The sequence below is a fragment of the Pipistrellus kuhlii genome, unplaced genomic scaffold (assembly GCF_014108245.1).
Source record: "Pipistrellus kuhlii isolate mPipKuh1 unplaced genomic scaffold, mPipKuh1.p scaffold_m20_p_1, whole genome shotgun sequence".
NCBI lineage: Eukaryota > Metazoa > Chordata > Mammalia > Chiroptera > Vespertilionidae > Pipistrellus > Pipistrellus kuhlii.
The window spans coordinates 21,794,567-21,811,975 of NW_023425404.1; the positions used below are offsets into that span (position 1 = coordinate 21,794,567).

The 17,409-nt window shown below is 43.3% G+C and overlaps 1 protein-coding gene across 1 annotated transcript; it reads left to right on the top strand.

Moving 5' to 3' along the window:
* The first annotated feature begins 7,610 nt into the window (after positions 1-7,610).
* TMEM30B (transmembrane protein 30B) lies at positions 7,611-9,495 on the top strand. The gene has a single exon (XM_036434771.2). It carries the CDS (start codon positions 7,978-7,980, stop codon positions 9,037-9,039), a length of 1,062 nt encoding a protein of 353 aa, XP_036290664.1. The 5' UTR covers positions 7,611-7,977; the 3' UTR covers positions 9,040-9,495.
* The last annotated feature ends 7,914 nt before the right edge of the window (positions 9,496-17,409 follow it).

Consider the following 17,409-nt stretch of genomic DNA (forward strand, 5'->3'; position numbering starts at 1 on the left):
TATCCCTCTCTCTTCCTCTCTGTGAAAAATCGATAAAATATATATTTTTTAAAATGTGGCTCTCAAAAGAAATTTCAATCGTTGTACTGTTGATATTTGGTCTGTTGACTAATGCGTTTCCTGACCACTGCTCTAGGAAGGTCTTGGTCCCTTTAGGCTTTGAAGTTGACATAACACAGCCATCCTCGCCAGTACTTTCCCTACACAAAACGAAAACTTTAAACACAGCCAACCCAAAATCAGATTTACTATTCAGAGAAAAAGTTCAGGGGCCCCTAAAACCCTCCAGATTGAATATTAACAAGTCAGTATTGATCAGCGCACATGACAACTACAGGTTCCCAGGGTGCAGAGCCAAATACAGAAACATTTGAAACAGGGACCTAGAAAACAGGACTGAAAGTATGTTTACTGACGCCATGATACAGGGAAGAGCACATCTTTGTTAAGCACCTCAGTTTCCAAAGATGTCACCCCTCCTTCCTCAGTTTATGGACATTAGTTAGGGCATATGGCTTTACCCTCACATGGAAGCAGACATCTATTTCATTCAGTTTCAAAATCTAATGCCCCTTTTGAAAATGTGTATTTACTCCTGGTATATAAGTGAAGAATTCCTAAAGTTTCCAATAGATTCTGTCACTGAGTGGAAGGGAAAGCCAGCATCTACCTTACAGCCTTCAGCGAGGCCATCCCCAAACTAGCGAGTTTCACTCCGGCAGGGACAGGAGGTGGCAGGGGAGGAACCTCAGCAGATGGGCTGGTTCCATAGACACTGCTATGCACTGGTGACCCCTCCCTCCTCCGGTCCTCACCCTGGGTGCATACGCCCTTTCACCCTCCACACTGGACAGTCCAATTCCATTGCCACTTCCTTTCTTATTTCCAGTTACAGAGCTCCTCCTTCCCCTCTGTCTCAACTCTGTCACTCATCCTCCTCATATTTTGGATCTGTCTCCCGTCAACTCACCCATCATAACCCCTACAACCAAACTTCACCCACACAGTTCAAGTCCAACCCCATCCCTGCTGGTTTATCCAATGTCTCTTAACCTGGCCATCCTGCACCCAAGGTCAATGCCACTTCTACTGTCACCTCATGTTCCATTGTATACCGCCCCCTGCATCTCAACTCGCCTAACTCAGCTCACAGCGGGCCTCCACTGTTTTTCCTAAGTTAGTGGCAAAAGAACCAACAAGCAGCAGCAAGGAGCACTCCACTAAGCTCACTGAAGTTTCTTTGTATCTTCCACTAGGGGGTACCACCCCATAATTTTTGAAACAGGAAGTCTGCTGAATACAGTTCTTAATGAAAAATGAAGTCCAGGCACAGTGAATTTTTTAAAAACTTTTCTCAACACATGCTGTAATTTTATGAAGCACTTTAATGTGATTCCTTTTAAATAAAAGCTGCCCCATGGGCAGAGTAATAGGCAACAATCCTGGGCAGTATAAACTCATATAAGGGAATGCCAATTAAAATTCTGGCTCTATTACAGTAAGATAAATAGTCATGAATTAAATTAAATAAATGTAAAAAATTGAGCATAGCCAGACAAGTAAAGTTGTTTTTACTTCAACAAGAGAAATAGGCATGCTAAACAAATGTTGGTTTCAAAACAAGCTTTGGTGAAACAAAAATAAGGCAACTCAGGACATTCTGGACTCTGCATAAATGGGACAGAATTCTCTTATCTTAGGGTGTAAAAGAAGAACTGCAACACTAAAAACTGGTTCAAGTCTTTTGGGTTCTTTTAAGAGGTATGCCCAGGCATTACAGTATAGTGATTGAAAATACAGGATGCTGGGATTAGGCTGATCTCAGACTCCCTGATCTCCTATTTACCTTTATGAGAACCAGGCCAGCTCCATTTCCTTAGCCTGCATCAGTCCAATGAGTATGATAATAGTACCTAACATTAATATTTGTGGTATGAATTTGATGAGATATCTTACATAATAATAGACAGACATGTAAATTGACTATATCTTCACTACGCCCACAGCTAATCACAAGTATGCAAATTAACCCGATAAAGATGGTGGGTTAATTTGCATATACAGGCACAGAGCAGTATGGTGGGATAGGATGCCTACTCTGAGGAGGAGGGAGGGTGGAGGGAGGAGCTACAGGAGCCATGCTCCAGCCGGAGCAAGGACTTGTTGGTTCCCAGGTGACCCTGGAGTGGGGACTTGGTGGCTCCTGGGTGGGCTAGGAGCGAAGCCAGGAAAAGGAAGGCCTATTCTTGCATAAATATGCAACAGTCCTCTAGTAATGTATATAAATGCTTCCAGAGTACGCCATGGTGGGTATTCAATGAATACTAACTATTCAATAAGTCAGTGTAAAGAACACCTTGAGATGACAAAGAACAAAAATATTTGCAAGGAAAGAGATATTCACTGTCATTAGAAAACATACTAATACAGATAAATAATAAGGAAACAAGAGAAATACAACAATCTGACCAGAGTCATACAGTTATTTCCTGACAAATTCTAAAGTAGAACTTGAACTTCTTTGATATCGGATAGCACCCTTTCCCCTATCTACATAAAATAGACAGGGCCTATCCTATTCTACTTCTCCTAGTATCTGATAGTTTAATTAGCATAGACCAGTGGTCGGTAAACCGAGGCTCGAGAGCCTCATGTGGCTCTTTGGTCCCTTGAGTGTGGCTCAGTGTTAGTACCACTTCTTCAAAATAGACTCACCCAGGCCGAAAACTGATTTCTGCGCATGGGCCACAAAGTTTCAATCGCACTGTATGTGTGCGCCCACACGTGGCATTTTGTGGAAGAGCCACACTCAAGGGGCCAAAGATCCGAATGTAGCAAAGAATACACTGTTGTGGTGGTGTCAAAGACTCTAATAGTACGTTATCCTTAAAGAGTTTAACTTTTAGCCCCTTCCTATTTTTAGAAATTTATCCCAAGGAAATACAGTTGACTCTTCAATGAAATGGGTTTAAACTGCCCTTACCTGTAGATCTTTTTCAACATACTGAAAATTTGTTGGAGATTTCCTTACTACTGTGCAGAAACCATTTCAATTACACTGGGATGCCCAAAACAATCATAATGCTGCTTCCTCACTATCAATTCATGAATCGTTATGTCTGTAAATAAAAATGAATTTTTTACATTGTCTTTTCATTTTTGATGCCTAGTATTAATAATATGTATAACACCTACAGTGTTTGTAGCATATAAAACAGTATTAAAGTTGGTACTGACAAATGATGGATCTTGTACTTAAGCTATCAATAAATATAGTACTGTATGTGTTAATAAACTGTCTATGTTAGAAGCAAAGCTTCTGGCCTTGGCTGGGAAGCTCAGTTGTTAGTATCATCCCCATATGCCAAGTTTCCAGGTTCCATCCCTGGTCAGCGCACTCACAAGAATCAACCAATGCTTTGGCTGGGTGTGGCGCAGTTGCTTGAGTTTCATCCCATGCACCAAAAGGTCGCTGGTTCAGTTCCTGGTCAGGGCACATGCCTGGGTTGTGGGCTTAATGCACAGTAGGGGGAGGGCAGGAGTCAGTTGGTGGATATTTCTCGCATCATGTTTCTCTTCCTCTCATACTTTCTCTTCCCCACTCCCTAAAAAATCAATAAAAAATATTTAAAAAAAAAAAAAAAGAAAAGAAAAAAGAATCAACCAATGAATGCATAAATAAGTAGAACAACAAACTGATGTTTCTTTTTCCCTTCTCCTCTCTCTAAAATCAATAAACAATTTTTTATTCCAGTCAACAGTAGACTATTACTGCTTAAGTTTTGAGGGAGTCAGAAGTTATACGTGGATTTTTGACTGTGTGGAGGGTCAGCTCCCTAAACCCTGTGTTGTTGAAGGGTTAAGTGTAACAGAAAAGAAAAGGTGACATGCAAAAAAATGTCCACTACAACAGTCTTTGGAATATTGAAAAACTGGAAATAATCTAAATGCCCAACAACAGGAGAGTAAATATGTTAGATTCGTGAGTTTTGGAACCATAAAAAAAAATTATGAAACCACAAAGAAACACGGAATATATTTATTTTATTCTTCATCTAATTCTAAAAGGAGGTAATTTAATAAGTAGAACAATTGTATTTTTATCACAAGCATACCCAATTAAAAATTAAATGTTTAGGTAAAATATTTACATAAAATCCATAAGATAAAATTTAAAAAATGAAGTCATTTTAGAAACTTTTTCTTTCACTTTGAGTTCTCTTTATATTGAGAGGTGCAATAAGGACTTGTTTAGAATGAACTCCTTTCTTTATTGGTACTGAGAAGAGTTTAAATGATCCAAGAGACCTTAAATGCATCAAGATAACCTGTATAATCAAATGAAAGACACAAGGTATCCCTAGTTATACAATGAACTGAGGGAGACAACAATGTATATCTATCAGTCCTTGACTTCTCAGGACTTGGGAGCCAGTAGTGAAACTATGACATATACTAGTACATGGAATACCTTGGCACTGCTCCACTTCCAAAATCTTTAACACCCCATCTCATCCTGGTACTTCTTTCCTCTCAGCTTTCATGCGACTTGCTCCTGACCATCATTAGGACTGCCAGTCTACTGGTCCCTGTGTTTTCTTCTGATCCACCAGCTAGGTTTTATTTTATTTTCTTTTTTTAAAATATATTTTATTGATTTTTTTACAGAAAGGAAGGAAGAGGGATAGAGAGTTAGAAACATCGATGAGAGAGAAACATCAATCAGCTGCCTCCTGCACACCCCCAACTGGGGATGTGCCCGCAACCAAGGTACACGCCCTTGACCGGAATTGAACCTGGGACCTTTCAGCCTGCAGACTGACGCTCTATCCACTGAGGCAAACTGGTTCGGCACATGTTTTATTTTCTTTCTCATTCAACTAAGGTCTATCATTTTAGCCACCCCCTCCACAAGAACCAAGGTATTTTGAACATTTACCTTTCCAATTCACCTGCACTGAAAATCCCCATCTGCCAGACACAGCCAGTCATTTGCCATCTCACAGCCACCTTCCTGGGTCCCTGGCCAGTTCCCTCTCTCCCTCCTTGCAGTCTTCCCTATAGCTCACGCTTGCCTTGCCTCTCACCACCCAATGAAACCACAGGAAGGAATTCTTAAATGAAAACTTTCTTTCCTGGAGCCAAACCCAAAGCCCAGTGCATTCTGCATCCATCCGTCCTCCCTGACCTCCAACTTCAGAGGTGAGGTGACCTTTCCTCACCGGGACCCAGCACCCCCTGCCTGCTCTAGCCTTGGTAATCCACGAGCGTGTCACCCCTGTCTTCAACTGTGCCTCAGAATAAACCTGTCTGCCATCTACAAGGAAGCTTTTCCTCTAGGGCGCATACTCTCCTAAATAATTACCATTTGCCTCTCCTCACCCCTCCCACACATTTTAAAACACAGGCATCCTACCTTGGCTGTCCCCACTTCCCTCTCCCTCCCCTGATACAGAATGGCTCCTCCCAACCCTCCACCAGACTGTTCCCACCGAAGTCAAACCCAATGCCCCTTGCATTTCTTATCTCACTTGAACCCTCAGCTGTGTTTCACCCTGTTGACCGTTCCCTGTCTTGAAATGGACTAGTTTGGCTTTTGGGGCCCTCTGGTGTTACCTTACTTAGCAGGATGAATAAACTTCAGGCCACCCAGGAAGGAGAAAGCTGGGCAGCTCTAGACTCAAGAGGGAAGCTTGCGCTTTGCAGGGTCAGGGAGTGGTGGTATGGCAGCTCTTAGAGTTAAGATCTACTAGATGAAGTTTTTAGACCGGAATTCCCTCCTAAAGACTAGTTTTGTAGACTCCATGTCAAGCCGACAAATGATTCCATGATTTGAGGTGGGAGGAACTCAACCACAACAATACAGACAACTGTTTATTCTTTTATCTTACTGAAAAAAAAAAAAAGTGCAGTGGAGACTAGAGCACACTGTAGGAACCTGTTGGCAAGGTTGGCATTTTCCTCTCTTGGGGTGTGATTAGAAGTGAGGGAAGTGAAATTCAAATCCTCTGGGTCTCCCCCGGGAGCCTCTTAACAGTTAAAGCTTCCAAACTGTACTCATTCCATTCAATGAAACGGAATGACATTTTCATTATTAAAATAGCACTACTTTTCAGTGTTAGTACCATTCTTGAAGTACAATGATTTCATGATATCTCTTGACTATTTTGATTCTTTCTCACTCCTAAGCAATATGTCCCTTATCGGACTGCAAAGGCCTTGAGGTTAAGGATCCTTTTTAGTCTCATTCTCTTCTGTCTCTTCCACATTGTTTAGATACTTGGAAGATGCTAGAAAAAAATAAAAATAAAATAAAATCCTGCTGTTTAATTTAGCAAGTATTTTAACTTTCCATATTGCGAGGGGTTTTGAACGACTCTTGAATGCAGCGTATTGTTCTGAGTGCAGAAGTGCAATATAGAAAATATTTAAATTATTTGCATTTTATGAGCTGCAGGGGAGGCAGGAAGACCTCAACACCTAGGGAGGGTTTAGCACAAAATTGAAATGGCCTGACACCCCCTGTGTATATTGTACCAACCCAGATATAAAAGCCAGAATCCCAAGCAACGCGTAGAGCTAATTTGGCCTCACTTTGTAATAATAGCCCTCTACATCCTGGTAGTTCAGATTCAGTTCCTTAAGGCCAAACACTCCAAGGTCCTTACTGTGGACAGCAGCTAGGCCTTTTGGGAACTTGGGTCAGGCCTTCTGCAAATAATCAGACCAAGGATCTGAAAAGAAAGCTAGATGAGACAGAGAGGGAGGGAGGGAGAGAGAGAGAAAAAACCATCAATGTGAGATTGAAACATCAATCGGTTGCCTCTCATACTCCATGGGGATTGAACCCTCAATTTAGGTATGTGCCCTGGCCTGGAATCCAACAACAACCTTTTTGGTGTATGGGACGATGCTCCAACCATCCAGCGGGCCAGACCTGATTGTTTTTAAAATATATATTTTATTGATTTCAGAGAAGAAGGGAAAGGGAGAGATAGAAAAATTCAGTGATGAAAGTGAATCATGGATGAGCTTCCTCCTGTACACCCCACACGGGGGATCAAGTCTACCACGCAGGCATGTGCCCTGACTGAATGGAACAGTGACCTGTTCATAGGTCAATGCTCAGCCACTGAGTCACGCCAGCCAGGCAGGCCCGATTTTCTTTTTAAAGCCATTTTATTTTTAGAGAATTTTCCACTTTGGGGCACTTGCCAGAAAATCATTTTCTCTTTGAAAAAAAAAAAATGCTAGACTGTGAATGCAGTCATTGAATTCAAAACAGATTTCCCAGAGTGGAATCCCCTGGGCATTACGATTTGTGGCTGAAAGTTGCCTGAAACGGAGGATCTAGAGTTACTCCCTCCCCTCCAACCCCCCCTCCCGGGTCAAATAGGATTAATAACCTGAAATCGTCAAGTCTCCAGGACCCGCGGGACAATCCCTCTTGTGCTGCAGGCTGCAGCTCCAGTCATTTGGGGAAAGACTGGCCCAGGTGCTCTAGTCTCCGGGACGGCAGAGGGAAGGGAAGGTGGTACCTGAGCCAGGTGTGAGCCACTCAGAGGCAGCCTGGGGCCGCCACTCACCTGGAGGAGGAGGAGCTGGGGCCGGACCCACCGGGCCCGGAGGAAACGCGAGCCTGGGCCGCCAGGTGAGCCAGGGAACGCCCGCCCCGTCGCTCCGGAAGCGGGAGCGCTCAGATCACCCTCGGGGCGGAGCCGGCCGGGCCACCTGCGCCGAAGCGGAACCGTGGGGTCCTGTCGGTGCGCCCGGAACCTGGAACTTAGACTCACCTGCGTGCGGGCCGGTGCCAAACCTCATCTGCGCCCGCGGAAAACTGACCCGGGAGCAGCTCCCCGGCATCGCCCAGCGCGGAGGCGGAGGCGGAGGCGGAGACAGAGGCGATCGGCCGGTCCCACCTGAGCCCCCACCCTCCGTCCGTCCGTTCGCCCGCGCGTCCCAGCCGGCCGGGCCGCCATGACCTGGAGCGCCACGGCGCGGGGCGCGCACCAGCCCGACAACACGGCGTTCACGCAGCAGCGCCTCCCCGCCTGGCAGCCGCTGCTGTCCGCCAGCATCGCGCTGCCGCTCTTCTTCTGCGCTGGCCTGGCCTTCATCGGCCTGGGCCTGGGCCTCTACTACTCGTCCCTGGGCATCAAGGAGATGAGCTACGACTACACGGGCAACCCGGGCACGGGCGACTGCTCGCCGTGCGGCCTGGCCGAGCAGGACCGCGCGCCGCCGCCCAGCTGCCGCTGCGTCTGGAACTTCTCGCTGCCCGAGCTCTTCCAGGGCCCCGTGTACCTCTACTACGAGCTCACCAACTTCTACCAGAACAACCGGCGCTACGGCGTGTCCCGCGACGACGCGCAGCTGAGCGGGTGGCCCAGCGCGCTGCGCCACCCGGCCAACGAGTGCGTGCCCTACCAGCGCAACGCCAGCGGCGTGCCCATCGCGCCCTGCGGCGCCATCGCCAACAGCCTCTTCAACGACACCTTCTCGCTGTGGCACCAGCGCCTGCCCGGCGGGCCCTACGTCGAGGTGCCGCTCGACCGCACCGCCATCGCCTGGTGGACCGACTACCACATCAAGTTCCACAACCCGCCCCTGGTGAACGGCAGCCTGGCGCTGGCCTTCAGGGGCACCACGCGCCCGCCCAACTGGCCCGTGCCCGTCTACCAGCTCAGCCCCGACCCCAACAACACGGGCTTCGTCAACCAGGACCTGGTGGTGTGGATGCGCACGGCCGCGCTGCCCTGGTTCCGCAAGCTGTACGCGCGCATCCGCCAGGGCAACTACTCGGCCGGCCTGCCCCGCGGCCACTACCGCGTCAACATCACCTACAACTACCCGGTGCGCGCCTTCGGCGGCCACAAGCGCATCATCCTGAGCAGCATCTCCTGGATGGGGGGCAAGAACCCCTTCCTGGGCATCGCCTACCTGGTCGTGGGCTCCCTCTGCATCCTCACGGGCTTTGTCATGCTGGTCGTCTACATCCGCTACCAGGACCAGAACGACGAGGCGGAGGACCAGGAGTGATGATAACCTGCTTTTCAAAGCATCCGCCCTGCTTCTTGCCAAGACTCTCTCTTGCAAGCTTCTCCCCTTCGCCCCTCGTCCCCCGCCCCTCGCCCAGGTCCAGCCTAGCCTCACTTTTCCCCCTCCTGGGTGGATGAGGGGACCGGGGAGAGTAATGGCATCCAATTGGGGGCTACTGGACTCGTTGGGATGTTGGGGCTGTAGAATAGGACGACCTTGCAAGACCTCCCCCTCTCCTTCGTGATTTCCTGAGTTGATACATTCGTTGATCCATAGCATTTGAGAACGAAAGGGAAGGTAGAGACTCCTTTTCGTCTACTTAATGAAGAGACGGGGACCTGGAGGTGTTAAATAACTCATTCACGATCAGGCAGCTCCTCTTTGGCTCCTGACTCTGATTCCGGAGCCTTTACCACTACTACAGTGGTTTCATTCTGTTTTTCTGTTTTTCTTTTTTTTTTTTTTTTTTGGCAGGAATGGGGTAGAGAGTGACGCCAACAAATAACCTGTGGAGGTAGGAAGATGTGGGGGAGACTGTGCGTGTTTAAAATGTAGGTGGATTAGGAGGCACCATCCTCAGAAATTCTAATACAATGAGGCCGCGGCCCCTCTGGAAATTCCTCCTGACTCAGGAAACAAGTCGAATAACTGATTGTTTACCCATTTCCTCCTGTGTCTGGGGCTGGGCCTGAAGCAATCCCCCAGGCCAGCTTTTCAGGTAGTCAATTATCTCCAGGGCCTGTGCAATAGGTGTTACAGGTCTGGTCTAGCACTCCTTGAACTTGGAAGGGAACGTTTTAACCCTAGAATCTGGTAGCTGGAAGGGATCTTAGAGGGGAAGTGGTTTTTCTAAGCTTTATCTGTGTCTCCTGAATTCGGACTCAGTCCTCTGTGTCATTAAATTATTTCTTATGCTTAAAGAGAAAGGGCTAAATTCCTACCTTTTCCCTTAGGTCTAAGAAAAAACAACAACACACTTTTTAATTTATGTTGTTCAATGGAGCTGGTTTGTTCCTAGTAATTATGTTTAAATGAATGCTAAGGACTATAGTCTGATACGTAAAGTAGAATCATAAGAATTGTTTGAACATTTGAGATGTTAAATTCTGACCACTCTAAAAATAATCCTAATATATACAAAGTTATTCTGAGAAGCAAAAGAATTTTTAAAGCACTTTTTTATGGCTCAGGAACTTAGTGAAATCATGTTAACCAGTTTGCTGGCTGAGAGTGGTCATATGTGTTCTGTCAGACAGAGCCCTCCAGCGCCTGCTCTCTCTCACAGCTCCTGTCCAGTCACTACTGGTTTTGCTCAGGCCTGTAAAGCAGTGCAAGGACTTGAGGATTTTTCTTTTAGTAGTCAAAGAAATGCTGAATTGTACTGAGTACTTTAATTTTATTTTACTCTAGTTCTTTAAAAAATAATGATGGGTGGATAGTATGCATATTCATGACATCTGGTCAGATCTTCAAGAATGTGATTTCAGAGATTCTGTTCCACTACCTGCATATATATAATTAGCAGTTCCAGTGTGTTGGTTTCCCAGTTCCTGAAGGTGACACAAGTTTATGTCAGATTGCACACTGTGATTTTAGGCTATGAAAATATGATCATTATGTAGAGTAATTTTTATTTATTATGAATGTCTAATTCAGCAGCTCACTAGCTTAGCTCTTCTTTTATGTTGGATAAGAGAATTTACTCCACTTTTTTTTACTATGTAGTTGAGAGCAATAATGTATGTTTGCTATCAGTTGTACAATATCAGTCTATTGCTATAAAATTTTAAGTGAGACTACAAAATGTAAAATATCTGATTAAATCAGTGCGTCAGGCCCTATTCTCTGGGTTTTTGAAGGAGAATAAAGGTTATGTTTGTTTTACCTTTGTTATCATGTTTGCTTACTGCTTTTGAACTATGATCTTAAAGGCACAAACAGTACCAACCTCTGCTCATTTATTATTAGCAGACTTAATACTGCAACAAGAAAATCATCTTTGAGAATATGGCTCAAAGTGAACTCAATCTTTCAGTGCTAGCTACTTAAAACAATTGAACTTATTTCAACATCAACATGTAGTATGAATTAAATGATCTTCAACTGTTTGAATTTGGTAAAATGTGGTCAATTTAAAAATATACATTTAGGCCGAAACTGGTTTGGCTCAGTGGATAGAGAATCGGCCTGCGGACTGAAAGGTCCCAGGTTCGATTCCCGTCAAGGGCATGTACTTTGGTTGCAGGCACATCCTCAGTAGTGGGTGTGGAAGAGGCAGCTGATCGATGATTCTCTTTCATCGATGTTTCTAACTATCCCTCTCTCTTCCTCTCTGTGAAAAATCAATAAAATATATTAATATATATATGCACATTTAGTATTAAAAGTAATTAATGAGTGTGATTATAGCAGTCTTATTCATTTCTGCACTTTACTCAAATTCTGAATTGCATTTATTTGTTAGGTATTTTGTACTACAAAACCTCAAACCTTAAAAACAAACATGTGAAACATTTTCCTGTGCAGTAGCATTTTGTTTGCTCTCTCAGGATTCTAGCCAGGCTTGAATACTTCTGTTGCCCAATAAATGTGTTCTAGCTTAATCTGTCTTCTGGGATGAGAAAGAAAAAAGTGAACCTCAGTAATTGGACTGGAAATGTGCTTTGACCTATCTTGATAAAATAGAACGCAAAAGACAAACTACGTGGGAACTCCCAAAACAACAATATAACAAAGATTTTCCATGTATTTCTAGAATCAAATCAACTAAAACAACAATTTACTGATTGTGCAATTGTTAAAAATCAGAGACAGCCTGACCAGTGCCACTCAATGGTTGAGTCGCCCTCTCAATCAGGAGGTCACAGTTTGATTCTTGGGCTCTCTGGTTGAGGCTCTGACCCCAGCCAATTGATGATTTTCTCTCATCATTGATGTCTGTCTCTCTCTTCCTCTTCCTTCCTTTCTGACATCAATACAAATATACTTTTTAAAAATCAGACAGAATAATAATCTGAGATTTCCTTTAGTAACAAATATCAATGGACAATATATAACCACACCCCTTCTGCCTCAATTTATTTAAAAAAATATATATATTTTTTTAATTAAATTATTATCTGTGTACATATTTTAACATTGCCCCCCCCCCTCCCATGCGTACCCCCCCTTCCCAGAGTTTTGTGTACATTGGCTGTACTTATATGCATGTATACAAGTCCTTTGGTTGATCTCATCTCCCCCAGACCTCCCTACACTCCCCGCTGTAATTTTACAGTCTGCTTATTGCTTTACTGTCTTTATATCTGACTTTTGGTTTGTCAGTTTATAATGTTCTTTAATATCCATAAATGAGTGAGGCCATGTGGTATTTCTCTTTCATTGACTGGCTTATTTCACTCAGCATGGTGTTCTCTAGTTCTATCCAGGTTGCTGCAAATGATGAGAATTCCTTCTTTTTTATGGCAGCATAGTATTCCATTGTGTAGCTCTACCATAGTTTTTTGATCCAATCATCTGCTGACAGGCACCTAGGCTGTTTCCAGATTCTAGCTATTGTAGATTGTGCTGCTATGAACATAGGGGTGCATATATCCTTTCTGATTGGTGTTTCTAGTTTCTTGGGATATATTCCTAGGAGTGGGATTACTGGATCAAATGGGAGTTCCATTTTCAGTTTTTTAAGGAAACTCCACACTGTTCTCCACAGTGGTTGCACCAGTCTGCATTCCCACCAGCAGTGCACGAGGGTTCCATTTTCTCCGCAACCTCGCCAACACTTGTCGTTTGTCGATTTGTTGATGTTGGCCATTCTGACAGGTGTGAGATGGTACCGCCTTGTTGTTTTGATTTGCATCTCTCAGATAATTAGTGACTTTGAGCATGTTTTCATGTGCCTTTTGGCCTTCCTTCTGTCTTCTTTTGAAAATATTCTATTTAGGTCCATTGCCCATTTTTTAATTGGATCATTCATCTTCCCTTTACTTAGTTGTATAAGCTGTTTGTAGATGTTGGAGATTAAACCTTTATCAGTGGTAACATTTGCAAATATGTTCTCCCACACAGTGGGCTTTCTTGTTGTTTTGTTGATGGTTTCTTTTGCTGTAAAAAAGCTTTTTATTTTGATGTAGTCCCATTTGTTTATTTTCTCTTTAGCTTCCATTGCCCTAGGGGCAGTATCAGTGAAGAAGTTCTTTTGGCATATGTCTGAGATTTTGTTGCCTGTGGATGCTTCTAGTATTTTTATGGTTTTCCGTCTGATGTTTAAGTCCTGTATCCATTTTGAGTTTATTTTTGTGTATGGTGTAAGTTGGTGATCTAGTTTCATTCTTTTGCATGTATCTGTCCAATTTTCCCAACACCATTTATTGAAGAGACTGTCTTGACTCCATTGTATATTTGTGCCTCCTTTGTCAAATATTAATTGAGCATAGTGATTTGGGTTGATATCTGGGTTCTCGATTCGATTCCACTGATCTATATGTCTGTTCTTGTGCCAGTACCAGGCTGTTTTGAGAACAGTGGCTTTGTAATACAGTTTGAAGTCTGGTATTGAGATCCCTCCTACTTTACTCTTCTTTCTCAGGATTGCTGTGGCTATAACAGGGTCTTTTATTGTTCCAAATGAACTTTTGGAGAGTTCTTTCTAGGTCAGTGAAATATGCCGTTGGTATTTTAATGGGGAGTGCATTGAACCTATAGATTGCTTTAGGAAGTATGGACATTTTGATTATGTTGATTCTACCAATCCATGAACATGGTATGTTCTTCCATCTGTTTACATCTTCCTCTATCCCTTTTTTCAGTGTCGTGTAGTTTTCCACGTATAGGTACTTTACTGCCTTAGTTAAGTTTATTCCTAGGTATCTTAATTTTTTTGGTGCGATGGTAAATGGAATTGCTTTTTTAGTCTCTGTTTCTATAAATTCGCTGTTGGTGTATAGAAATGCCATAGATTTCTTGGCGTTAATTTTGTATCCTGCTACATTGCCAAATTCATTTATTAAGCCAATTAGTTTTTTAATGGAGTCTTTTGGGTTTTTTATATACAATATCATGTAGTCTGCAAATAAGGATAACTTTACTTCTTCTTTTCCAATTTAGATGCCTTTTATTTCCTCCTCTTGTCTAATTGCAGTGGCTAGTACTTCCAGTACTATGTCAAAGAGGAGTGGTGAGAGTGGGCATCTCTGTCTTGTTCCTGTTCTTAGAGGGAATGGTTTTAGTTTTTGCCCATTGAGTATGATGTTGGCTGTGGGTTTATCATATATAGCTTTTATTATGTTGAGGTATGATTCTTGTACTCCCACCTTGTTGAGAGTTTTTATCAGGAAAGGGTGTTGGATTTTATCAAATGCTTTTTCTGCATCAATTGATATGACTATAATATATGATTTTTATCTTTCAATTTGTTTATGTGATGTATCACGTTTATTGATTTGCGAATATTGTACCAACCTTGCATTCCTGGAATAAATCCTACTTGGTCATGGTGTATGATCTTTGTGATGCTCTGCTGGAGCCGATTTGCTAGAATTTTGTTGAGGATTTTGGCATCTATGTTCATGAGGGATATTGGCCTGTAATTCTCTTTCACTGAGTTGTCTTTATCTGGTTTTGGTATTAGGGTGATGCTGGCTTCATAGAAGGAGTTTGGAAGTGTTCCTTCCTCTTGAATTTTTTGGAAAAGTCTGAGGAGGATAGGTTTTAGTTCTTCCTTGAATGTTTAGTAAAACTCTCCTGTGAAGCCATCTGGCCCTAGGTTTTTGTTTGCTGGAAGCTTTTTGATGACTGTTTTAATTTCTTCCCAAGTCACTGCTCTATTGAGATTTTTAGATTCTTCCTGATTGAGTTTTGGAAGGTTGTATTTTTCTAGGAATATGTCCATTTCCTCCAGGTTGTTCAGTTTGTTGGAATAGAGTTGTTCGTAGTATTTTGTAACAATCCTTTGTATTTTGGCGGGGTCTGTTGTTATTTCACCTCTTTCATTTCTGATTTTGTTTATTTGGGTCCTCTCTCTTTGTTTCTTGGTTAGCCTGGCTAGAGGTCCATCTATCTTGTTTATTCTTTCCAAGAACCAGCTCTTGGTTTTGTTGATCTTATGTATTGTTTCTTTGGTCTCTATGTCGTTAATCTCCGCTCTGATTTTTGTTATTTCCTTCCTTCTGCTTACACTGGGCTTTTCTTGTTGCTCTTTTTCTAACTCTTTGAGTTGTAGAGTTAGATCATTTGTTACCATTTTTTCTAGTTTTTTGCAATAGGCTTGTAAGGATATGAACTTCCCTCTCAAAACTGCTTTTGCTGTGTCCCATAGATTTTGGATAGTTGTGTTTTCATTGTCATTTGTTTCCAGGATGTTTTTAATTTCTTCCTTGATTTCTTTGGTAACCCAGTCCTTGTTATTTTTTAAAAATATATTTATATTTATTTCAAAGAAGAAGGGAGAGGGAGAGAGAGATAGAGACATCAATGATGAGAGAGAATCATCGATTGGTTGCCTCTTACATGCCTCCCTTAGAGATCAAGCCCACAACACAGGCATGTGCCCTGACTGGGAATCCAACCATGACCTCCTGGTTCATAAGTCAATACTCAACCACTGAGCCACACCAGCCGGCCTCTGTCACTTTAAATTCATTGTTCCCTTCCTGTCATTGGTAATCTCAACAATCTTAAATTCTCAGAGTTATTGGTAGAGCTGCAATATAATCAATTCCTTGCATGCCCTTGGATATAAGTCATTAGTTACTGTCATAACAGGAAATTCTCTATTTTTATTGGGCATTTCTTTGCATTCCAGATATTGTTTCTGTAGCTAAAACATAGCTGACTCATTTTAGATAACAGTTGTTGTTTTTTAATTTCACTTCGCTTCCCTCCCCCTACCCCCCTACCCCCAGAATAATTTTTCTTAATTTCCCTCTGACAAAAACAAAGCAGTTTTTCAAGTGTCATTAAGAAGGCCCTGGTGAATCTGAAACACATTAAGGTCCTAAAGAACTCTTGCATGAGAGCAGCACCTTGTGTAAAGAATTTGCAAAAATGTTAACAGCATTCACCATATACAGCCATCTCCCACAATTGCCCTAATAAGACTAACGATGTGTACTCAGGAAAGGAGATTTCCCCACTGTTTCGGTACCTGTGCTGTGAGTCCCCACTTAGCACCTAATTGTGTAAATTAGGTCACTGCAGCAAGCCAATATGGAGGTTCAGAACAGCTCACCCCAAGATGTGCCTCTGTAGTATGCAGATTGTTGTGAGCTAAAGACAGCTTTAGCCCGGACTCAAGAGAAACTTCTGCCCCTCAACTATTTAGAAGGACTTGAAACAAGGGCCTTGTCCATAATAAGAAATGATCAGAGATGGCCTCTTTTGGCCTGTCTTTAGGATAGGGCAAATTTCTATTTACTAAGCATGTTCTTAGCATTCTGCAGTGACTCTTTGAAGCCGCTCCCACTCTCCCTCCCCCACCCCCACCCCCGACCGGGGGCACCTTACCTCATCTGTAGCTCATGATGCCTTTTACATTCTTGTTCTCTTTCTGTCTCTGAACCTCTCATGCATGCAGAGTCTATGACTCTCTCAGGTATGTGGGGTTCTCCTATAAATATGTGTTAAATTTGGTTATTTTCTCTTGCTAATCTGCCTCGTGTCTTTTTGATCATTAGACCAGCCAAAGAATCTTGTCAGTAGAGAAAAGGGTTTGTTCCTCTACCATACTAGAATTTCTTTATTTCATATATGTGGATGGGCAGGTCACCAGAGGACAAAATATATCCTGCAGCAATGAAACCCAACATAGACTGTTATGGCGTGTAGAAAGATAGGTGAGGGGAAATAAGAGGGAAAGGTGAAGTTTGGAGGATGAGGCATTTTCTGGGTTATCAAGGTGTTCAGAAGGGGTGTGTGTGTGGTGGGGGGGTGGGTGTCAGGGAAGGGAGCTGGTAGCAGAGGGCAGAGCTCACCAGCAGATTCATGGATGACAAGGCCTTTGAGAAACCCAGTAAGCTGAAGGTGGCTCCCCTCCTGAGCCCCTCAGCTTGTCTTTTTGATCAATTTGAGTATGATTTATCTTTTTCCTTAGAAGCCAAGGCATTGCTGTCAAGAACCTTTGCTAATAGCCTTGCCCTCCACACTGAGCACTAAAGTTCCCGTTGAAGTGGCTGAAACCTTATATTGCCGATGAAACTGGTTTTTCGGTCATTTAGTTGTTAGGTCACTTAGGTTTTTATATCTATAACTAGAGGCCTAGTGCATGAAAATTCATACCTGGAGCGGGAGTCCCTCAGCCAGGCCTGCCCCCTATCGCAGTCCAGGAGCCCTCAGGGGTGGGAGGCGACCCGGCAATCAGGGGAAGGTGACTCCCCA